This window comes from Doryrhamphus excisus, linkage group LG3, assembly GCF_037039965.1.
Source record: "Doryrhamphus excisus strain RoL-2023G ecotype Guam linkage group LG3, RoL_Dexc_Guam_v1.1, whole genome shotgun sequence".
Classification (NCBI taxonomy): domain Eukaryota; kingdom Metazoa; phylum Chordata; class Actinopteri; order Syngnathiformes; family Syngnathidae; genus Doryrhamphus; species Doryrhamphus excisus.
Genome location: NC_136359.1, coordinates 18,181,681 through 18,205,828, shown reverse-complemented (window position 1 = coordinate 18,205,828; position 24,148 = coordinate 18,181,681). Strand labels below are relative to the sequence as shown.

The 24,148-nt window shown below is 43.3% G+C and overlaps 1 protein-coding gene across 3 annotated transcripts in view; it reads left to right on the top strand.

The window, feature by feature from the left end:
• LOC131128603 (tetratricopeptide repeat protein 28-like) overlaps nt 1-23,745 on the top strand; it is a 188,893-nt gene extending 165,148 nt beyond the window's left edge. For 2 of the 3 annotated variants that reach the window (XM_058071605.2, XM_058071607.2), the window contains 16 exons: nt 6,292-6,401; nt 10,261-10,390; nt 10,471-10,689; nt 12,484-12,652; nt 15,310-15,450; nt 18,094-18,238; nt 18,348-18,527; nt 18,627-19,171; nt 19,309-19,556; nt 19,628-19,752; nt 19,830-20,061; nt 20,295-20,371; nt 20,948-20,971; nt 21,617-21,746; nt 21,837-21,944; nt 22,031-23,745. In XM_058071605.2, coding sequence (XP_057927588.2) covers nt 6,292-6,401; nt 10,261-10,390; nt 10,471-10,689; nt 12,484-12,652; nt 15,310-15,450; nt 18,094-18,238; nt 18,348-18,527; nt 18,627-19,171; nt 19,309-19,556; nt 19,628-19,752; nt 19,830-20,061; nt 20,295-20,371; nt 20,948-20,971; nt 21,617-21,746; nt 21,837-21,944; nt 22,031-23,634 — 4,187 coding nt within the window. In that variant the 3' untranslated portion in view covers nt 23,635-23,745. The remainder of the gene's footprint in view (nt 1-6,291; nt 6,402-10,260; nt 10,391-10,470; nt 10,690-12,483; nt 12,653-15,309; nt 15,451-18,093; nt 18,239-18,347; nt 18,528-18,626; nt 19,172-19,308; nt 19,557-19,627; nt 19,753-19,829; nt 20,062-20,294; nt 20,372-20,947; nt 20,972-21,616; nt 21,747-21,836; nt 21,945-22,030) is intronic. The other variant, XM_078789822.1, reaches the window with a different exon arrangement.
• The last annotated feature ends 403 nt before the right edge of the window (nt 23,746-24,148 follow it).

Genomic DNA, 24,148 nt, shown 5'->3' with positions numbered 1-24,148 from the left:
CATTTTCATTAGGATATATGCCTGCACGTGTGTGTTTGTGTTTTTCTGCTTTGGAGTGCACAAGGGATTCTGGGTGCTTTTTAGACGTCTAGCTTGTCTCTCTTGCTGTATAGGTATTCCGTTATTACTTACATGCATGCATGCCAAAGCCGTTTGCCTGTTTACTGCGGGCTGTGCTACCCGCTTTTGAATCTACTTTCTGCAAATAGAGTTGCCAAAATATATTTTCATGTCGCGCAGATTATGATGAAAACAAAACCCTCAGCTTGCTCTCTTGAAAATTAATAATCTCAGTCAGTGCAGATGTGATAGGTTGCAGTCCCCCGTTTATGTGGGCTAAATAGCCATTCCACCTGCGTTGCGCATGCCCATTAACGGACCGTTTACTCAGGCACCCCTACTGTGTTATGGCCCAAACACTGTTTGAATCCAAGAAAATTGCAGTTGCTATATGGGGTGAATCATATATTTCACACTGCGGGAATGCAGCTCCTCTATCTGCCCTCCATTGGCATTATTGGAATTAGCTTGGCCTATACCTTGCAGGCAGGGCGTGTTTGTCGAACGTTAATGAAAACAAAGGTGACAGGCCGTTCTGTCTTCAACCTGTCCTCCTGCTGTCCCCTACGCTGTCCTTGTAGTGGTACTCAGTCTGGCTGTGCAAAATGAACACCGCCTTCACTGCACTTGACAGCCAATTATTTCTGGCCAACCTACCCAGACCTACCCAGTTGTTGGTTTTTTTTTGCTTGTTTGTTTTTACCTATGCCGACTGCTAGTTTTTTCCAGTCGCTGTACTGTTTTGTTTGTTTCCCAAAAAAGATTAATTGGAAGGAGGGATAGAAAAGAAGATTCAAACTAGAGCAGACAGTGTTGCTACCATGTGACCTCCTGAGTCAGTTTGTGCTCATCAATGACACAGATAATATGTTTAGTCAGTGGAAGACACAACAGAAAAAACACTGTTTCTGTCTTTTAGTTTGAGATGTACCTCTGTAGCATTTATATAATCAATCACATGTTGGGGCTGCATGGTGGCGAGTGGTTAACGCAGTGGACAGCTCGGAGACCTGGGATCTCTGGAGTTTGCATGTTCTCCTCGTGCACGCGGGTACTCCGGTTTCCTCCCACATTCCAAAAACATGTTAGGTTAATTGGCAACTCCAAATTGTCCATAGGTATGAATGTGAGTGCAAATGGTTGTTTGTCTATATGTGCCCTGTGATTGGCTGGCGACCAGTCCAGGGTGTACCCCGCCTCTTGCCCGAAGACAGCTGGGATAGGCTCCAGCAGCCCCCGCGACCCTTGTGAGGAAAAGCGGTAGAAAATGAATGAATGAATGAATATTGTAAACTTTTGGGTCCCTCACAAATGTTCTTCTGTATGATGAATAACACAACGACCCACTAAAACTCTTGACTTTTAAAAAGTCTCCTTCCTCTCTGTTTTCACTTGATGTCGGTGTGAAGGTCAGATGTCTGTTCCAATACTTGATATATTGTATTTCTGGAAATCTACAGAAAATGACAAAACTGCTCTAGCAACGAACACAATAGTTTCACACTACAATGCACAATCACAACAATTAAAAAGTTATTAAAGCAATGCCATCACTGTAGCAAGTAATGGGAATGCCACAGTTCTGCTATGCTTCCCTAATATAATAATACATGATAGAATAATAATCTTGACCCATAGCACTTTTATTTTAAGCACAATTAAGCATGAATTCACCTAAAATACATTTTAGGAGTGTTAAAATAGATGCACTTAATTGATATTCAAAATAAAATACAAACGATCAACAACTTTGCAATTTCTGGAACTTTTTCTCAGCCTACTACATTATACAGTGAAGAAAATAAGTATTTGAACACCCTGCTATTTTGCTATTTCTCCCACTTAGAAATCATGGAGGGGTCTGAAATTTTCATCGTAGGTGCATGTCCACTGTGAGAGAGATAAACTAAAAAGAAAAATCCAGAAATCACAATGCATGATTTTTTAACAATTTATTTGTGTGATACAGCTGCTAATAAGTATTTGAACACCTGAGAAAATGAATGTTAATATTTGGTACAGTAGCCTTTGTTTGCTATTACAGAGGTCAAACGTTTCCTGTAGTTTTTCACCAGGTTTGCACACACTGCAGGAGGGATCTTGGCCCACTCCTCCACACAGATCTTCTCTAGATCAGTCAGGTTTCTGGGCTGTCGCTGAGAAACACGGAGTTTGAGCTCCCTCCAAAGATTTTCGATTGGGTTCAGGTCTGGAGACTGGCTGGGCCATGCTAGAACCTTGATATGCTTCTTACGGAGCCACTCCTTGGTTTTCCTGGCTGTGCGCTTCGGGTCGTTGTCGTGTTGGAAGACCCAGCCACGACCCATCTTCAATGCTCTGACAGAGGGAAGGAGGTTGTTCCCCAAAATCTCACAATACACGGCCCCAGTCATCCTCTCTTTAATGCAGTGCACTCGTCCTGTCCCATGTGCAGAAAAACACCCCCAAAGCATGATGCTACCACCCCCATGCTTCACAGTAGGGATGGTGTTCTTCGGATTGTACTCTTCATTCTTCTTCCTCCAAACACGCTTAATGGAATTATGACCAAAAAGTTCTATTTTGGTCTCATCTGACCATAAAACTTTCTCCCATGACTCCTCTGTATCATCCAAATGGTCATATGCAAACTTAAGACGGGCCTTGACATGTGCTGGTTTAAGCAGGGGAACCTTTCGTGCCATGCATGATTTCACATCATGACGTCTTAGTGTATTACCTACAGTAACCTTGGAAACGGTGGTCCCAGCTCTTTTCAGGTCATTGACCAAGTCCTGTCGTGTAGTTCTGGGCTGATTCCTCACCTTTCTTAGAATCATTGAGACCCCACGAGGTGATATCTTGCATGGGGCTCCACTCCGATTGAGATTGACCGTCATGTTTAGCTTCTTCCATTTTCTAATGATAGCTCCAACAGTGGACCTTTTTTCACCAAGCTGCTTGGTAATTGCTCCGTAGCCCTTTCCAGCCTTGTGGAGGTGTACAATTTTGTCTCTGGTGTCTTTGGACAGCTCTTTGGTCTTCGCCATGTTACAAGTTAAAGTCTTACTGATTGTATGGGGTGGACAGGTGTCTTTATGCAGCTAACGACCTCAAACAGGTGCATCTGATTCAGGATGATACATGGAGTGCAGGTGGACTTCTAATGGGCAGACTAACAGGTCTTTCAGGGTCAGAATTCTAGATGATACACAGGTGTTCAAATACTTATTTGCAGCTGTATCACACAAATAAATTGTTAAAAAATCATGCATTGTGATTTCTGGATTTTTCTTTTTAGTTTATCTCTCTCACAGTGGACATGCACCTACGATGAAAATTTCAGACCCCTCCATGATTTCTAAGTGGGAGAAATAGCAAAATAGCAGGGTGTTCAAATACTTATTTTCTTCACTGTATGTCCTCCCCCCCACATATTCTTGTTTTTATAAATCTTGCTTGTACCTCCTTGATGGTTGTTGCTTCCAGATTATGCAGTTTAATGCATAGATGCCATAAATCAGAGAGGCTTCATCTGCACAACATATTAGCTTGTGTTGAGTATTTATTTCATAGTAAGAAAATGGGGAACCCAACATAGTAGTCTGGAACATGACGATAGTACAACATGTACTGTTATGGTCCACATGTGGCCATGATCAAAATGTACTCTGTTGGCATGAGTGCATCTGTACTTTGTGTTTTTGTGTTTGTGTGGCGCATGCATAAGATTTCATGACCTTTATCCTATCCACATTCATGTGTCTGAAGGCAGAGGTGTGTGGGCCTTGGGGGCTGCAGAGATTCTCTCACCCAGCTGTCAAGCAGCCTTTAAAGTGTTCTGCGGTTGATCTTTGGGGGGCAGTCAGCCACAGCCACATTTTGGTGTCAGCCACTGCTATGTGACTGTGCCTGCAGGGCATACCAAAGGCACGCTTGGTGACTGGTGACAGTGACAGACGCTGAGTGATACAGGGTAAGAGAACAGAGGGAACAAGAGCGTTTGGAAGGCAAAGAGAGATCGAGAGAAAGAGAATCCAAAGAAGATGTCAGGCGGGCAGAGAGGCGAATCAGCAATGGGCATGAGTCATAATTCACACGTATTATTTCCCTGTCATATGGAGAATAAAGAAAACAGAATTGGTTGACATTCCATCTTGATCATAAAAAAACTATCACAGAGCAACTCTGAGAGGGAAAAGACTGTGTGTGTGTGTGTGTGTGTGTGTGTGTGCAGGCAGATGAAAGGCTCACAGCTACAGTTGGGATGAGTGAGGGGTGAGACTGTCAGAGAATGAAGACTATAATTTAGATCTGTTTCCTATCTCTTGTTCCACTGGCTAATGAGCCCTAAACATTGCAGAGTCCCTGCGAGCACTGCAGCCGCAGTTGAGATGAAACAGGTAGCGGAGAGTGGAGGGGAGGCACAGAGATGAGAAGAGGACTAACGGAAGTAGAGAGAGAAGGGAGCACAGCAGATGCAGGGGCGAAAGAGGGCGGGCGTGCAGGCAGGGGGAGGGAACGTGGAAAGATAAGGAGGGGGGGCTAGGGGATTGTTGGTGGACTGTATCAATCTTCAAAGCCTGCCGGGTAGAATGGCCATAGAGGAGCCATGAAGTCTACGGTTACGTGGCGTGTTGGTGAGGTTTGCGGAATAGTTTCAGGTCATGCTCTCTGTTCTTGGCTTATCTTGTCCAGCCACAGGCCCTTTTCCAGTATTGCCGGGAAAAACACAGTATAACGAGCGTGGCTTGGCCCATTTTCTACCCTCTCTGACCAAAAGCATGTCTAGACTCCTCCATCACATAAGCGTCCAGAGAATAGACTTACTTAAAAGTGCATTTAAGTGAGACTGTGTATGAGCAAAAGCGTGTTGCACTCTCCGTGTGACAATGTGTTGTAACATCTTGTGGGTGATGACCCAATCCCCACCTCCTGTCATTATCGTCTGTTGGGTGGCATTTTCATCCCATTAATTGGGCAGAACGAAACCTGCCAGGTAGGCCAAGGATACAAACGTGTCACGGCTTGAGGGATTGGAAGTGAAAAGCAAACTGTGGTCTTAGCTACTGTGAAGCTACTGTTGAGCATACACACCTTAGTAGACTCTCACATTTATATGCCCACCAATAGCTCAGACGATATAAAGTAGACAATACCACTTTTTAATAAGGATACCTTTATGAAGGGTTTATAAATTATATGTTTGCCAACCCTTTATGAACACATCATAAAGTACTATCCTATATAATACTCTATATACTACTATATTTTGTCTTCATTTTATCAAAATAAATCATTCATTTTCTACCGCTTTTCCTCACGAGGGGCACGGGGGTGCTGGAGCCTATCCCAGCTGTCTTCGGGTGAGAGGCGGGGTACACCCTGGACTGGTGGCCAGCCAATCACAGGGCACATATAGACAAACAACCATTCACACTCACCTTCATACCTATGGACAATTTGAAGTTGCCAGTTAACCTAAAATGTTTTTGGAAAACACGCATGGGGAGAACATACAAACTCCACCCAGGGATGCCAGAGAGATGGGAATCGAACCCAGGTCTCCTAGTTGTGTGGCCTGCGCGCTAACACTCTATAAATAAATAAATAATTAAATTATTCCTGCTTCATAGCTGACTACGGTCTAGTATTAATCAACAGATATGCATATCCAATCAGATTTTACATAACCCTTACCCTAAATTAAACATCTTCAACCATAAAAATAGCCAAATGCCGAAGAAAGAAACATCATCAACATGTAGACGAGTAAAAAAGAAATTAACTATAAAGTGTCAAAGTATTAGTCGTCACATCATTAGTACACTCTGATATATAATAATCCTGTAATTTGGGTACACATGGGTACATAAAGTAGTAGATTTAGTGAGTGTCTGTTGTTAAATATAGATGTTTTGTAAACATTTGTAGACTTGATGACAAAGTAATATACCTTCTTTTGTGTTGGTATTAAGCGTGTGTTTGTGTTTGTTTAGTCGGTCGATTCTCGGCATTGATTGCATTACGGGCCGAAAGCCTCCCCCTATGAGTGTGTGTCTTTGAAAGTTGTCCCAGTGTGAGCTGCATCTTAGAACAGCCGCCAAATATCTAAACCTGTTCACGGGCAGAACATCAGTGCCATACTACGCTTACATCTGTTCCCTCGAACGAGCCTGCCTGCTCTGAATAATTTTCACTCTCTACCTCCTCCGATGCTCATTCACTCACACTTCCTCCTCTTTCTGACAGGCCTGCGGCTTGCAGAGCAGTTGGCTCGGCGTGAGGAGGAGGCTAAGATCCGCCATCGTCTGGGGCTGTCTCTTTGGGCCAGTGGGAATCTGGAGGAGGCCCAACATCAGGTAAAATATTGGCTCGTCTTTCCTTAACTAACACTGAATCTGAGCTCCACCATATGTACTTAAAACCGGCCACTTATGAACACACATCTGGCCAATGAGATTAATATGCAAAGATGTACAGCTTGGAATGTGAGTTCTTAGTAATGGTGGGGAAAATAACCCAACAGGGAGAGAAAAGTGGAGGACAAACAATGGTTGCTTTGCAGCTGAAACGTGTCTGCTGGCAATACGCTGTGGAGCGTGTTGAGCTGGTACATGCCGTCATCTCAGTAGACAGATGACTGAAGACTCCTTTTCTATCTGCATGTATTGTTGCAGTCCCAGACCACCACATCACACACATACATCAGACACACACTCCTGTTCAGTCCACTGCCCACCTGGCAGGCATGCAATATCCTCTTAACATCTCTTGCTGCAGTCTGTCCACACACCACAGTTCTTTATGTTTTTTGTTTTTCCCAGCAGCGACTGCCACATGTGTTTATGGCGATGTTATACAGCCGCTTTCATTTTGTAAATGTTATCCAAAGCATTGTTACGATACACAAAAATGAACATACAGTATGTGTTCTCATGACATGTGTTTTTCTTCTTGTGATTTGGCTGTTTTCAATTTTCAATTCTGCACTAATGATACAGTCCAATGCAAGTTTGTGTAATATCCTCATTTGAGTTTGCTAAATGAATGAGTCTTACAGGATACTGTAGTACTGTATTGTGTGGATTAAGTGTCACAAGATTTGGTGTGGGCGGCATGGCGGTCTAGTGATTAGCACGCACGACCTCACAGCTAGGAGAGCAGGGTTCAATTCCACCCTCGGCCATCTCTGTGTGGAGTTTGCATGTTCTCCCGGTGCATGCGTGGGTTTTCTCCAGGTACTCCGGTTTCCTCCCACATTCCAAAAACATGCTAGGTTAATTGGCCACTCCAAATTGTCCATAGGTATGTGAATGGTTGTTTGTCTATATGTGCCCTGTGATTGGCTGGCGACCAGTCCAGGGTGTACCCCGCCTCTTGCCCGAAGACAGCACCCCCGCGACCCTCGTGAGGAAAAGCGGTAGAAAATGAATGAATGAATGAATGAAGATTTGGCTGAATAGACAAGAAATGCTGTCAATATGTAACAGTAGACTGTAATACATATTGGTTACAATAATGTATAATAAAGTAGTCTAAAGGATGCTGATTGAAACCATTTATATTTATGGGATCCATTCTGCTACATATACTATAATGGTATTATTGCTGAGCAGAAGTCGCTCAAGTGGTCCTCCAATTGAGATTCAATGGTTATTTCTCGGGTGATGTTTTGCTGCCGATGCCCTCAGTAAATCCCATGACCCACAATTTCAATTGAAATTCATAAAGCATATGTGCGGAATGAAGGCACTTGACCTTCTACTCTATATTATGTAAAATCATTGCTATGGTGCTTGTCTTGTGCTGTTGTTCACCGGGACACACAGATTGACCTGTTTTGATTTTAATGCTATGTCTGACAACCACTTGGCATTCATATGTTAGAAGAGCATGAATCAATAAGATCCTGTTTACTTAAATTTCAGTGCTCCTCTGAAGATTGTTTACCTTCTATATTTGCCAAGAAGGGGGGAATCCCCAGGGGAGGAAGAAGGTATTTTAAAGAAAAGAAATGGAGGAGCTTGTACATCAAACTTGCTTCACTGATTTGGTATGACATTGACATTTACTCAACATGCCAGATAAAAGCCATGTTAGAGTCTGTGACATTCTGAATCCATGACAGCGTTGTCTGTACCACAGCCCAACAGGTCACTGCGGACACAGCACATGTGGGTTTGTCACCACGCCAAGATGCTTTGAGAAATGAGTTTCACTCTTGAAGGGGTGTCTGCAAAATCTAACAAATGGAAGTAGCACTGCAGCAATCAGCCCACAGCCCTATCAGCGAAATCACCCAGGGACTAGCAGCTTCTCCTACTAGAACTAATGCAGCACAGCTCACAGATTCTCTACTGATCTCTGCTTTCCACTCCCTCTGACACACTTTGCTGCATGACCTTGGGATCTTCCAGATATACTACAATCTATGCATATGAGTGTTCCTAAAAATCACACTTTCCTCCCTCTCAAATCACAACCACAGTGTTGATACAATTCATTTCTCCATGAACTGCAACTCTTTATTTACTGCAGCTGTTTGTCTTGTGTGACTGTGATCAAACAATCTGTGCAGAGTGCTTTAGCCTTTGTTTTGGCCCTGCACTACTGGAGAGTAGCTCTGTAGCACTCTCCGTCATCCTGCACCTTGAACATTGACGCAGGAATAGGAAATCAATAAAGGCTTCTATGAATCAGCACTCCTGGATAGGCAGATCTGTGCTTCCCACCACCCTGCCTTTCCATCATCTCCCTCCTTTAAATGTAATGTATGCCACTAAATAAAATCAGCCGCTAACAACAGGGTCATCAAGCAGTTGGATGTGTGCCTCCTTAAGATGCCCACATAATTGCTTGCCCTTTTCCATGTTAATTCAAATAAGAACTCAAGAGAAGCCTACTTGTGTTGCATGGCAATTCATCAATATATTCAAGTGGCTGTCCTGTTTAGACAGCTGGAAAACGTGCCACAGCGGGGAGGGGTGATGCTACCCCCTAGGGGCACATATCATTTTTTGTCCATTTTTTTTCCTTACACACACAGAAAACAACTTTTTCAACAAATCTAATGTGTGCTGCTCTTTAAAGGGGACCTATTAAGCTCATTTCTCGTCCCTTTGTATTGTGGACTTCTATGGAGCAGCTACACACAATAACCCACACAGAAAGCTCTCTAGATCTTCCAGAATCTGCACCTATTCCAGCTGTATTTCCTTGAATTTCTAAATTGGTCTGTTTTAATTTATTCCACTCACGGACCGCCCCCTATTGACAATGGGGCGGCACGGTTCAGGCGGTATTGTGGTTGCCTCCCAACCTGAAAGTTGTGGGTTTGATCCTCCTGTGGTCATGTGGAAGTACGAGCAAGATAGTGAGGCCTCAGTTGGTCCTGATGCTGCATCATCATCAGTAGGTAAATGTGCAAACAGTGTCAAAGCGCCTTGAGTGCCTTAGAGGTAGAAAAGCAGTATACAAGTGAAAGACTATTTACCATCTTATCAAATGAGTACTTCTGCCTATTTCTAGATATAGAATTCTTAATTGAAAGTCAAACTTATTTGCTGCATGGGAACACGGGAACAGTTCAAGTTGTTCAAAATAATTTAATAAAAACACAAAAATTGGCCAGGAACAGGAACTCAGGGCGACGGTGCAAACAAAAGGTGGCACCGTGGGCAAAAAACCAGGAACTGAAATTGACGAAGGATAGAAGGATATACCACATGAGCTGTATGGGCTGCGGGAATGCAGGTTGGCCGGATGACTTGGAGTAGAGAGGGAAACTGCCGATGGCGGTAGAGGAAGGGTCAGAGAACTATGAAGCACATGGTGTGAAGGCTACACCATGGAGAATAATGCGGCACTGGCTGGCTGCAGGTGAGGAGGATAAGACGGGGACTGATTAGAAACAGCTGCAGGGTCCCGGTAGCTCCGCCCAGCTCAGGAGGTGTCAGAGTCTGAGTAGGGAACACAGAAGGTGCGTGAGCAACCCAACACAAATGGAGAAACACAAGCATACTATGAAAGTCAGACCTGTCACCGAAGAGTGTGACAGCATGGACAGATAATTTTGCTAGTTTCAAGTCGTTTTTTTTCCCAAAATATAGTTGTTTTATCTTATATTTGGCTGGCCCTTTTTTGCAGTGTGTGATGTGATAACTGAAGACAATTGTATCTGACAATGGTTAATTGTATGCCATCATTGTTGATTTATAGCTCTATCGGGCATCTGCACTGTTTGAGACCATCAGACATGAAGCTCAGCACAGCACAGACTACAAACTTTCCCTGTTTGACCTGCAAACATCCTGCTACCAGGCTCTCCAGAGGGTCCTTGTGAGCTTAGGTATGTTAATATACAAACTACTTCAGTATATTTCTTTTATCTGGTATGTATTTTGGAGCACTGATGTCTTTACATTGCAGGCCATCATGATGAGGCTCTGGCAGTGGCAGAGCGAGGACGGACACGAGCTTTCGCCGACCTCTTGGTTGAGAGGCAGACGGGCCAACAGGAGTCAGACCCCTACACCCCAGTAACTGTAGAGCACATTCTAGACACCGTCAGCAGCCAAAGAGCTTTGGTTCTTTATTTTTCCATGGCTGCTGGTTATCTGTACAGCTGGCTTCTAGCCCCAGGAGCAGGTAAGGAGTGACCCTTCTTGTGGGGGTGCTTTTGCAAGACATCAATCGAGTAAAAGTTGGCATTTAAAGGCTCCAGAACAGATTTGTGTAGACTGTCGGCCAAAACTACACCGTTATTTGGTCACAAGGCCACATTTTATGGTTTGTTTGTTTTTTGCATTGATAAAGAAATGAATAATTAGTTACTCAGCAGTTAATAGCCTTTCTTTCCCCTTTTCTGTGCATTATAACGCCAGAAAACAAGTTAATTTCAGCTAGCTTACAATGCTGTCATTGGGATACACCTATTTTGACGATAAAAACGTTTGATATACATGTTGTGATCATGCATTAACATGCACACTGACACCCCTTAATAATAACTTGTTTAGTCTGAAGTTACAAAATGATTGACTTGCCCTTTCAAGCTAAAGAGGATAAAAGACGCAAAGGTTGTGGCTGCAACCCCACCTAGGATTTGCTCCTTCCTACCATACTCCTCAGCCAACAGGGTTTCTGCTTATGGACCATACTAATTGTCAACAACACTGCCAAACAACACAAGCGAATATACTCACACCTGACAAGAGCAGAGCATTTCTCAGATGAGTCATAATGAATGTTTCTGTCTATTTTCATGTTTGTTGTTGTTTTCTTCCCTGCCTTTGTGTTAAGTTCCACATATTTTCATGTTTTTCTTTTTGCATAGTGCATTCTCGTCTCTTGTTGACTACTGCGTCACACCAGCACAGGCAGTGGCACTAAGACGCCTGATCTTTTATGACTAGTGAAATTCCAGCATCTTAAGCAGACCCATTTTTCTTTCAGTGTGATGAGCGCATTGCTACTGATCCTTTGAGCAAATAGAGGAAATAAAAGCCATGACCCATGTCCCATTCCATCAAGCATTTGATGAAATCCTACTCATGGTCAACTAGATGAACTGACACCCCAGCACTGTTGGTACGGATGGAGGCAACTCTTCAGGGACAATAGAGATCATCAAAGCACTTAATATTGTCCAAAGCTAAAAAGGAGCCTCTTGCTCATTAATCGCCTGCCTTTCACTTCTTCAAATTGCCTGGTATCCAGCTGGCACACAAACACGGCCCTGTCTGAAGTGGGCTGTCCTCGCTAAAAAGGACTGCAAATGCCATAATTACTTAGCTGTAAATCACGATGCATCTTTACAGCCTGAATGGCTATGTTAATCCATGTGTACTAATGTCACACCAAACAAAACACATGCACAATGCACTCACACGTGTTTGCATTGACATGTGGCCTGTATTCCAGCTCCCATCACGTGCAAGAACAATGTCTCTGCTTAGAAGTCAGCTGCAATCTCAGTGTAGATAGCAGATGGCAAACTTACAGTATGTTTTATTGAATGAAATTTGTTTTATTAATTTTGATCCCCAGATGCACTCTTGCCCATATCATTCTGTCATTTGACAGAATTCAATATTCTGACTGTTTTGAGCCACAAACACCAAAATATTAGAAATAGATTAATGCATTTGTCTATTTGATATGCCATCCTTTCTATTTAACAATAGTAACTGCACATTTTTATCAGAGCTTTCATGACCCTCAAGGTCATCTAGAAAGTATGAAATATGTTTTTATACAGAATGACCTTATTTGAGGAAGTGAGGTTTGAAAGTATTGCATTGTGTTGTGTCATTGTCTCAAAGTATTACAGATGACACTTTCGTTACCGGTTTGATTCTCTGCTCTATAAGGGATACAAATGTAATTTCCCATGTAGGGTAAACAAATGCATTTATATATGCCTTTCTTATATTTCCACAGGCATCCTGAAGTTCCATGAGGTGTATTTGGGTGAGGGCATATCAGAAGTAGGATCAGACTTCCAGGAAGGGGGTAGCAGCAGTGGCGGAGGGTTGGTAAGCGGCTCCTCACTGGAGCAGCACATAGCCAGTGCCCGCGAGGCCCTGGGAGTTGAGTCCTATTACAGCAGGTAAGCTCACAGACAACACTCTCCAACACTATTCTGTGGTAGTACCTTATCTATTATATATTTATTTTAGGTTATTTTATTATATATTGTTTGATATAGTATGTTTTTATCTTGTAAAATAACGTATACATGGTCACATAATGGTCTAGTAGTCCACCCACCTTACCTTTGTGCAGGCAATGTGGGTTCAGTTCCCACTCAGTGATGTAAATGTGAGGGTGAATAGATGCCTGACCAGTCTAGTGTTATCCCTTAAGATAGCCAAAGTGTGCAAAGTGAGTATTATTCCACCCCATTGCTCACTGTAATGGCAGGACTACACTGCCTGCCTTTAGTGTGTCACTGTCTTTCCAGTGTGAATGAATGAGATGGAATAGTGTCTCTTTGGGTGCTCTCGCTTCAGACCCCACCAAGCCAAACAATGAATTTGAGAAGAATTCTATTCTTTTAGTAATCCCTAAATGGGAGGAATCTGTAGTGGCAAAAACCATTAAACAGTAAAAGATGAACATCAGACGACAAGGAGTATAACCAGAAGGACATAAAGGTGATGGTACATGTTAAGGTAAATCTACAGTGTAGTTTGGCTCACTGAGATTCATGTCTCTCCACTGCGTTTGACATTCGCCGCATTTTCTCAAATTGCTGTTTGAACTTGGCTGACCAGCTGGCCTGCCTGACACCTGCCTCCACCCCCTCCAGAAGGCTGTGCCTCCTGCCCCATTACTAGCTCTTTTATCCCTCCAATGGGAAGCTGTACTCACAACATTGTGCTTGAATGGGCACAATATGGCAACACTTACCAACCCATTCATCCACCATTGTGAAGAGAGAACATAGAAGCACCCTGAAATCAGTGAAACCGGATCATGAATGGAACTGAGAAGAATTGAGGAAGGACGTGGGTGAAAGCAGGCTGTTGCTGCATGTCATCCCTTAATGGAACATACACACTCTCTGAGCTCAACATTAGGTACACCCGCACAATCGGATAAGATTCAATACAAGATCTGCATCAAAAATGTGGCACAAAAAATGCTCGGTTTTGATTGACAGTGTGCAATATGTATTAACTTGAACAATACGCTTATTTCTGTGGCTGTAGTTTGCAGTGGTATAAATTTCGCACCGCTATTTTTTTCCAATATATGTACAACGGTACCTTGTTTTGTGTTAGTGATTCATTCCGAATTGTCAGATGAAAACGGAAATGCGCAAAACCCCACAGGAAATAATGTCCGTTTCTATAACCATTATAGTTTTACATGCGTGGCGCTTGTCAGGAGACATGGAAGATCTCCATTGGCGATCTCTGGGTAGAGTTTGCATGTTCTCCCTCGTGCATGTGGGGGTTTCCTCCGGTTTCCTCTCACATTCCAAAAACATGCTAAGGTTAATTGGCGACTCCAAATTGTCCATAGGTATGAATGTGAGTGTGAATGGTTGTTTGTCTATATGTGCCCTGTGATTGGCTGGCGACTAGAGGGTGTACCCAGCCTCTCACCTGAAGTCAGCTGGGATAGGCTCCAGCATACCCCCACCACTCTTAAAATGGCATCGAAAATGAAATAGAAAATGAATGGATAGTTTTACATGCAGAAAACTATTAAAATATTTAGAAATAATGAATGGATGGAAACCATTGTTGATGCAGACTTCCTGTACACACAGGAGGTCAAATGCAATAGCACCGCCCCATGGCAGGTTATTTTGCAATCACACTCAAGTAAAGGTACATGGACAGAGAGTCAGCAATGCATTAAGTGCTTTTTTAGGCACGCAATCTCACAGAACAATACAGCACAGAGCAAACAAAATAGTTTATTTGCAATATTGTACGAAAACCAAGGCAAAATATGACAACTGTGGTGTACCAAAACCGAGGTTTCACTCTATTGACTGGCTTATTTTTAAAGGAAAACTGCACTTTTTTTTTAATTTTCCCCATCCCTACGACTTTCTCTTTTCTGTGCATTTTAAAAATGCAAAAACAGAGAAAAAGAGGCAGCTAATTAATGCACATAAAGGGACACACCTATTCCACCTCCAACCTCCTTAGCGTTTTTATGGATGATATACGGTGTTGGAATTGTACTGCAGTGTGTGTTCAGGTCAGAATGACGTTATAAAACAGTGTCATGCTCTGTGTGACTGCCACTGTGCTGCATACTATGTGCTCCACTGCATATATGATGTGTGTGTGTGTGTTTGTGTGTAGTATGTTTTTTTTTCCAGTGCATATGGCTAAATGGTTAAATCTTAGCTTGCATGATGCTTATTACAGTTTTTGGTGTAGCAGGAGACAGATGATATTATAGAGTTATACGATAGGGATTTATCAGCGAGGTGGTTTGGTTATGAAGAGAAAGATAGCAGGGTGGGGGTGGTTGACTCCTCAGTGACTGGATCAGCATCATCAGCATTGTAATGAAAGGATTAAGCTCTGCTGGGGTTTTTGGACTAAGACTGTGAAATTAGGCCATCTACTATGTGTGGGTTGAACGGTGTGTATTTTGGGCATATAGGAATGGTGTTAGTTGATGTAGCCACTGGGGAACAATGTAAGCCTTTATACCGTATACTTTGCTAAAGTGCAATTCTTGTGCCAACACTGCAGTAACTGTATTCTCATATGTTTGCCTCGTTTTCTTTTTCAGAGGGTGTTCAAGCAGTGAGACGGAAAGTGAGGCGGGAGATTTGTTGGACCAACAATTTGAGGAGTTAAACAACAAGCTTAACTCGGTCACTGATCCCACGGGCTTCTTGCGCATGGTGTCCAGAAACAATCTTTTCAACAGGTATGGGGATGTTCTACCTGGGCATTTTTGCGAGTCTGCAAAGAAAATAAGAAATCTGTTTAAGAGGATTCACTGGTTCATCTGTGAATGGAGTCATGTTCCATTGTTCTGCCTGTGCAGAGGCAGCATGTGAATTCCTTTATTAAATAGACTGAGTAGAGCCAAGCCTCTAAAGCCCCTATCATCTGTCTGTTCTGATGAGGCGGGTCCATGTGTCCATATACATGCCACACCAGTGTGTGTAGGTATTTGTCTGGCCTGTCTCTTTGTTGGTGCACATTGACTGTGGAGATTTCCGTGTGTGTAGCTTGGTTAAAGCGTCATTTAATGATTCTAAGCAAAGCACTCATTTATACTGGTGCTGATTGGTATTGTACACCAATATATTACTGGCATGTGTGAATGTGTGTGTGACTGGTTCATATTTCCCTGTCCTCGTCCTCTATTGAGCCTCTCTTTGATGAGAGGGCAATTCCATCTTTAATTGAGTCTTGGTTCTCATTAAGCTCATTTAATGGTCTCTCGGGAATAATCCACCATTCTTTTGGGCCTCAAAAAAGCCAAGAAATATAAAGCTCCTGGTGCTGTTGAGCCTATCATCGATCTCACTGTTACAGCAAAAGAGGACGAAGAAAGCGTCATTGTCACTTGAATTCATACATCTCTGGGTTATGATGATGAACTGCATGGGAACTGCATTCTGTGCTGCTGTACTGCTTACATGTTCACATTTAGGGCCTCAAGGATATAAAAACTCTTGTCTTGCTTGAGCAATACATAATTAATAGAAATATCAAATATTCAGTAGACAATCACATATTCCTTAATAAAATTAAATATTACAATGAGATTTGAGGTTAATTTCATGATAAAATCTTAAAATACGAGAATTTATATGCATCCACATTTGCTTGTATACATGCTTAATTATTGCGTAACAAGATTATTTCCCGCTCTTGATATGGTCAATATGTCAAATAAGATAAATCAACAAATTAGTTTTGTCCTTTATTTTATGTGCAGTTACATATTTTATGTTGTCTTGATTCCCACATTAGACACCCACACTGGTGAACAATCATTCTCTGCCTGCTTACCCTCTTCACTTGACACTCACATTGTCTTGGATTATCCCTTTACTCCTCTCTCATTCTTCCATCCTGTCAGGCTAACAAATGATTGTTTGCTTTCCATCCAGGCTCATGCCAAGGGCTGACAGAGAAAAAGGCAGGGTTGAGAGGCTTTAGGAGAAGCTAGTGGCCCCCGGCTCCCATAAGGGTCGGCTAGATGCCTTTTGGCTGGGACTCGGAAGAAAGAGCAGATGGAGGCTTGTGACAAGTATGGCAATAAAACCTGGCCCTGTGCTCCTACTGCACCAAGGCTTTTCTACCCTATGGTCATCATTAGCAAGTTCTCAGTATGTTGAGTCTTCTTTCTCAAACAGAGAGCACAATGGAAACGCATTGCAATGTGTTGCAGAAATAATTAATAATGCATAGAAGCCATGGTTTTAGATATTATGTTTACAAGCCACCTCTTTCCCTAAGAATTTGGAATCCAATGCAACTGCAGTGTCGCAGACTACCACAGTCCAATACTGCCACCCAGTGGAGACATGCAGTATACGGTACTTGCTCTCTGGCTTGGGTATACTGCTTGTCCTCATTAGGATATTGAGTGACCTGGAGCCCGTCCCACCTCAAATTCACATCTACGATATGCACAATTATTCTTCTCCCATTAGCTAAACACACACAGGCAGAACATGAAAACTCCACACAGTTTTTCCAGGGCAGATTTGAGCCTGATCTTCAGACTGTGAGGCTTCCTATACCACTAGGCCTATCACTTAATATACACTGTATTTTGACGTAGCTCTACTCGTGTAACATTTAAATGGATAGTTCGGATTATACGTAGCTTGACAATGGCAAAGTTGTCTAATAACAAAGTCTGTGACAGGAAAACGATGGAATTTTTAGGGCGACACTTAACTACAAGTACGTACCATTTTTTAAAACCACTATAGCTCTCATGTTGCAGTGATCGCCTTCCGTGCATCTAAACAGTGAAACACACAACAATGGACAGGCGGGAGCGTGAAGTAATACGACAGCAGAGAAAGTAGAGCGATTTGTGAGGTCTCATGGGGGTGTCATACAACTTCATGTAAAAAATTTTGAACTATCCCTTTAACATATGATATCAAGGATGTTCTCAATTGGAGCTTGTTAGCCAAAGAATGATGAAGGTGTTTTTGTGACTCTTTTCCACACAAATCTTCAACATACGTCAATATTTACATTGTAAAATAAGGGAAATGCTCCTGAAAAATAACAGAAAATGAGAAAAAAAATGGGATAAGTCGGGCCCTTTTTCCACCAGCAACTGAACTGACTGAATGGACAGATGGTCATTGACACATTGACTGAATAACCAAAAAAATTTTAGTTTTTGCTTTGATGCAATGTCATGTGGTATTAAATATGATATACCATAATCTCTACTAAGATGTAGAGGATTACTGTTTCTTCTCATTTTAAGATTTAGTGTACAACTTCATAAAGCAAATTGCAGAAATTACAGTTTCTAAACATAAATGGATCAGCAGTAAAAATGTCTGGACTGATATTTTTCCTGCAGGAGTTGCCAGAGCATGACCAGCCTGTTCAGTAACACCATGTCTCCTGCCAAAGATGGTTGTTCCTCCCTGCCTCGTCGCTCCAGCAACCTCGGGAAGCCTCCTCTCAGAGCACTTTATGATTTGCTTATTGCACCTATGGAGGGGGTGAGCATTACCTTTCTGAGCTCTGTAGCGCTGTGGGAGAGATGAGGCAGCACGCTGCACATATTATGTTCTAACTGTGCATATTTGTGCTTATTCCTTTCTCCTACAGGGTTTGATGCACTCCAGTGGGCCTGTGGGTAGACACAGACAACTAGTCATGGTGCTGGAGGGAGAACTTTACCTCATCCCCTTCGCTCTTCTCAAAGGAAGCTCATCCAATGAGTACTTATATGAGCGTTTTAGCCTCATTGCTGTTCCCTCAATCCAGGGCCTTGGATCCTGTACAAAGGTTGAACTTTCTATTAAGATATTTAGACAGAACACAAAACACATTGATCTATATCATGTTGTTCCTAATGTAACCGTTATTGTGGCGCTATGGCTTCAGGTTCACTCTCGGCGCCCTGGTCCAGCTGCATGTGGTGGTGTGTCAATGGCAGCAGTGGTGGGGAACCCGAGGCTGCCCTCACCTGTGATGGACCGCTGGCTGTGGGGGCCAATGCCCTCTGCAGAAGAGGAGGCTCTCATGGTAGCTGAGCTGCTTGGATGCCAACCTCTGTCTGGCACGGCAGCCACTAAAGAAAGGGTTATGAGTGCCCTTACACAAGCGGAGTGTGCCCACTTTGCAACTCACATTTCATGGAAATTAGCAGCACTGGTGCTAACCCCAAACCCAGAGAGTGTGCCTGGTGCAGCAAGTGCAAACGTGGGCGGTGGAACCATCGGCAGAGGTGCCAGGGGACGGAGAGGAAGTAGTGGACGAGGCAGGAAAGGATCTATTGGAAGCAGTTACACCAATACAGAGTCTCTCCACCTGCAAGATGATAGCAGTGACGTGGAGAGTATGTGTGACAGTCCACCCTTACAGGAGTTTCTGCTGACAGCTGCTGATATATTGGACCTGAGGTTACCTGTCAAGTTGGTGGTGCTTGGGTAGGTGGGCTAGATTAGGCAACAAAAATAACCGTCAAAGGAACCTGCATACGTACTATGTTAGAGTGGTAGAATAAACAGAAGGAAGTCTCCTACATCTTTCTAATAAACCTTCTTTTATTGCTCTGTGTCATTAGCTCCTACCTGGAGTCCAGCAGCAAGGTGACAGCAGATGGTGTCGTGGGCTTGACCCGCTCCTTCCTAGCTGCAGGAGCTCAGTGTGTTCTTGTATCCTTGTGGCCTGTCCCTGTAGCAGCCTCCAAGGTTTTTGTTCACGCATTCTACACTGCCCTTCTGAATGGGACCAAGGCAAGTGCTGCCCTGGCAGATGCCATGAAAACTGTACAGAGCAGCAAGCAGTACTCACACCCCTCCAACTGGGCAGGTTAGTGTTAGTGTTCACCAATTGATTGAAAATCATTTCATGAAGATCATAATGGCATATTTTCCATCCAGGATACATGCTGATTGGCAGTGATGTGAAATTGAACAGTCCCTCCTCTCTGATTGGGCAAGCGTTAGCAGAGATCCTACAGTATCCAGATCGTGCACGTGATGCTTTGAGAGTTTTACTCCACCTGGTTAGACATGGACACACAATAACTGTATTACAATACAAAGATGTGCAGCGCTGATGCTACTATTGCCCCTCGTACAGGTGGAGAAGTCTCTTCAGAGGATCCAGAATGGTCAACGTAACTCCATGTACACATCACAGCAAAGTGTGGAAAATAAAGTTGGCGGAGTCCCGGGATGGCAGGCCCTGTTGACCGCCGTGGGCTTTCGCCTTGATTCTGCAGGCACTGGAATCCCAGCAGCAGTTTTCTTTCCAACTGCCGACCCAGGAGACAGGCTCCAACAGTGCAGTACCACTTTACAATCACTTCTAGGTATGTAATGCACTGACATAATGTGTCATGTTACCCTGGGATCCACAATTTTCGATTTGAATGAAGCTCTTGGATAGTAACATGTCACTAATGGATTTTTCAGGTGACCGTATAAAACTTAACAGAGGTCTGTGTATCACCCTATGTATTTGTGTTTGTTTAGTTATTGTTCTTGATGATTGTATATATATGCTAGGTTGACAAATAATGTATCCGGTCTTTCTGTCCCTCAGGTCTGCCACCTCAAGCCCTCCAGGCTTTGTGTAAACTCATCACAGCTTCAGAGGCAGGGGAGCAGCTCATCAATCGGGTATGGACACATCGAATGCACAGGATACATACATTCATGAATATTATTTTTGGAACATTAAAGGAGTTTCTGACTAATTAGTAGCGAATATGTTTGTCATTACATAACTGTGTTATGTCAGGACTGGCTCTGTACTAATGCTCTGGCACCTCCAGCTTCAGTTTAATCTCTATGAAATGCGGTAGTGAAGCCTGCCTAACTAGCTTTGCTTCATGTATTGGGTTTTATCTAAAGTCCTGTTCTCTTACACCCATGCATGTGACGCCGACAATAATCTTAATCTCCATTTTCGTCTAATGTGAGGCAAGCACGTGTTTTAAATGGGCTCCCACTTATATGTGGCAACAAGCAGTTTTCACTGACTTGATTTTCAAGTAATTATCTTTGTGTAGGGAACATTAAACTAAATGCATAAAGCTTCTAAATCTTTTTTCCAGGGTATTATGTTAAACTGCTGTTTCTTGTTCATTGTTATCCCCTTCATTGACCTGAACCCCTGTGCGCTTTATGAATGGTCTGTGTGCATGCAATTAAAACCCTGTTCTCTCTTCCCTTCCCTTACTGTGCAATCTGAAGGCTGTTAAAAATATGGTGGCAATGGTAAGTGTGCCTTCACCTACCTGAACTCCATCCCACACTAGCCTGTTCCTGCTTCACCTTCTGTAACAACACTATTAGTATGTAGACATAACGGCATGTTAGTACCTGTATGTTAATTATCTACATCCATAAAGTAGTGTAGCAAAACTTTACCGCATTCTATTAATCATGATCATACGTATGTCTTTACTCAAAGATTGAATGTATTTGGGATGTTTTACAGCCTTGGGTCAATGGTGGTAGAGGCCGTAAAGCTATTATTTAAAAGTGAAGGGAGGATAAAAGCATGTTGCTACGTCATGTGGACAAAGCTGTCTCTGTTCCCAGCTAAGTAATCCATGCACAAACAGGCCTGATACATGTGGCTCGCCATAACATTCTCTTGCCCTTAAAGCCTATTCATGGCTCAAACAGATCAATGCTTTGTTGTGAATACTGTAGCCATACATAGTACATATGTAGGGATTTTATGTGAATGTAGTGAATGTACAAACAATTATTTGGTTGGTTACAAAGGATTATACAAAAAAATAATAAACACTGTCAATTGCCTTGAAAACCAAATATTTAACCAATGCAATCTATGTTTTCCCCTCTTATGTAATCACATTTTGTGTTGTTCTTCCTCTATGTGTCCTATTTTAGCTCCACCAGGTGCTAGTGCAGCTCCAGACTGGTGAGAAGGAACAAGACTTTTCTCTGTTGCCCATTCAGGTGTCTATTAGTGTGCAACTTTGGAGGTTGCCAGGGTGCCATGAATTTTTAGCTGCACTTGGTGAGTCAACTTCTTCCCAATCAAAGCTTCCCACATCACATCTAACAATGTACAGATATGTCATTTCTTTATCGTATCATGTGTGTGCAGGTTTTGACTTGTGTGAGGTAGGCCAAGAAGAAGTGGTGCTGAAAACAGGCAAGCTAGCCAACCGTCGCACATTGCACTTTGCTCTACAGTCTCTGCTGGCGCTTTTTGGTTAGTATTTGTGTTTTTATTTTTTTGTGTCATGTTTGATGTGTTGCGCTGGTGTATTAATATTTGTTGTTCATCATATCATACAGATTCCACAGAACTGCCCAAGCGTCTGAGCCTAGACAGCTCATCTTCCCTTGAGTCTTTGGCCTCAGCACAGTCTGTTTCCAACCCCCTGCCAATGGGATACTCAAGCCTTCCCTTCTCTCCTCATTGCCTGGATAATCAGGCGTCAGATGCCATCTCTGTCTATAGCCTCAGCTCTGTGGCCTCCTCTATGAGCTTTGCTTCAAAGTCCGATAGCGACTTCCTTAGCCATCGGCACCGCAGTGGGGCTGCAGCATACTACGCAGCTCACAAGCACCCTCATGTTCCCCGTAGCCGCTCCTCTCCTCATGGAGCAGCGGCTGCTATTTCAGGAGTCCGAGGGGACGAGGAGGAATATGAGGGCTTCTCTATTATCAGTAGTGAACCACTCGGGAGCCACTGTGACTCTTTACCCTTGCCACCAGGCCACAGCCAGCGACACCACCGAGGCGGCAGAGGGTTTGTTGCTGGTTCCAGCACTGGTGCTGGAAGAGGCTACTCTGTATCAATTTCATCAAGAGGTAGTGTCAGCACCCCAACATCCCCAGTCAAAACATGCCTCATTCCCAGTCCAAACTCACCATTTCAAAAGGTGGGTAAGGTGAGCAGCTCTGATACAGGTGAATCTGACCAGTCCAGTACTGAGACCGATAGTACTGTTAAGTCTCAAGAGGAAAAAAGTGCTCCTCTTGATCCTCAGGAGTTGGCCCAGAAGATTCTAGAGGAGACCCACAGCCATCTACGTGCTGTCGGTAGTCTACAACGAGCCAGGGCAGAAAGTGGAACTGCAGAAGCAAGTTCCCCACGGAATAGCACCTTCCGCTCTTCGGAAACGAGTGCTTTCAGCCGTCCTAACAGCAGCGCGAGTGGCAGAGCTCAGTCTTCCCCGAGACCCAAACCTCCCTCCCGTTCATCTTCACTGCAAAAAATTAGCTCTGGCTACAACAGTCCTGCTGTCTCAGAGTCTTCCCAAAAGGACAGCAGCCATCCTTCCCCTACTTCAGACAGTCACTCACAGTTCAAATTGAAGTACCCAAGTTCCCCATACAGTGGTCACATATCTCGTTCCCCAAGTAATGTATCTCCCAGTTCTGGTCACCAATCCCCGGTTGGTAGTGCTCCATCTCCTGCTCTGTCCTACTCCTCCACAGGCTCTGCCACATCAGCCGACACCCCAGACCTTGACCGATTACGAAGAGGGGTCATTGATGAAAAAGTTCAAGCCATTCATAATCTGAAGACCTTTTGGGCTAATGCTGCAGCCCAGCAACAACAACACCTCGGCCCTGTCAAAGCTGTTCACAGCTCTCCTAGTCCTCTGGCATCGGCCAGTAGGGATGTACTGAGCCTTCTAAACCTCTCTCCACGACATTGCTCCCCTAGTGATACCCAAGACAGCCTGGAGCTGCGGGAGCTGGGACTGCGGTCAATGGAGAGGGGGGGGAAGAACTCCAATGGGCATCACTGCTCCAGTCCCAATAAAGGGGCTCCATCACCTACTATTTCTACAAGCAGCAGTCCTGGTGCTCGTTCGATCAGACTGCCAGCTGGGAATGGATACAAATTCTTGTCGACTGGAAGATTTTTCCCTTCTTCAAAATGCTGAGAAATCCACTCATTATTACCCAGTGAGCTGAAGAAGTAGGGCACTCTTTGAGGGCCGTGATTGGCCAGCCAAGCTTTACAGACAATGAGAATGATTGGTGATTGGTCAGTGTGATTCACATGCCTGCAGTTTTGTCTGTGTTCAAAACTCTGTAAATGGCAAAGAGAAATACTCAATGACCTGATACTGTGTTTGTGTGTAACTGTTTGTCAGGTAAATGTAAATACCGTTTGGTCTTTTCCCTGAAACATTACTGTTTGTGTGGGCCAAAATGCAGCAAATACGACTGATTTCTTCCATTTTACATTTGTTTTTTAAAAGAATTAATGGTTATTATAGGTTGTTGTTGTTATTAATATTGTAATTATTATTATGTTTGTAAATTAATTCCTGTGCTTCACAATCAGTATTAAGCGTTTTTATATTATTAAAAAATGAAGAAACATGTACCGGATAGAGTGGAAAAAAAGATTTAATATTTTTTATTGAAGTCAAAAAGGGCATTTTGCCCGGT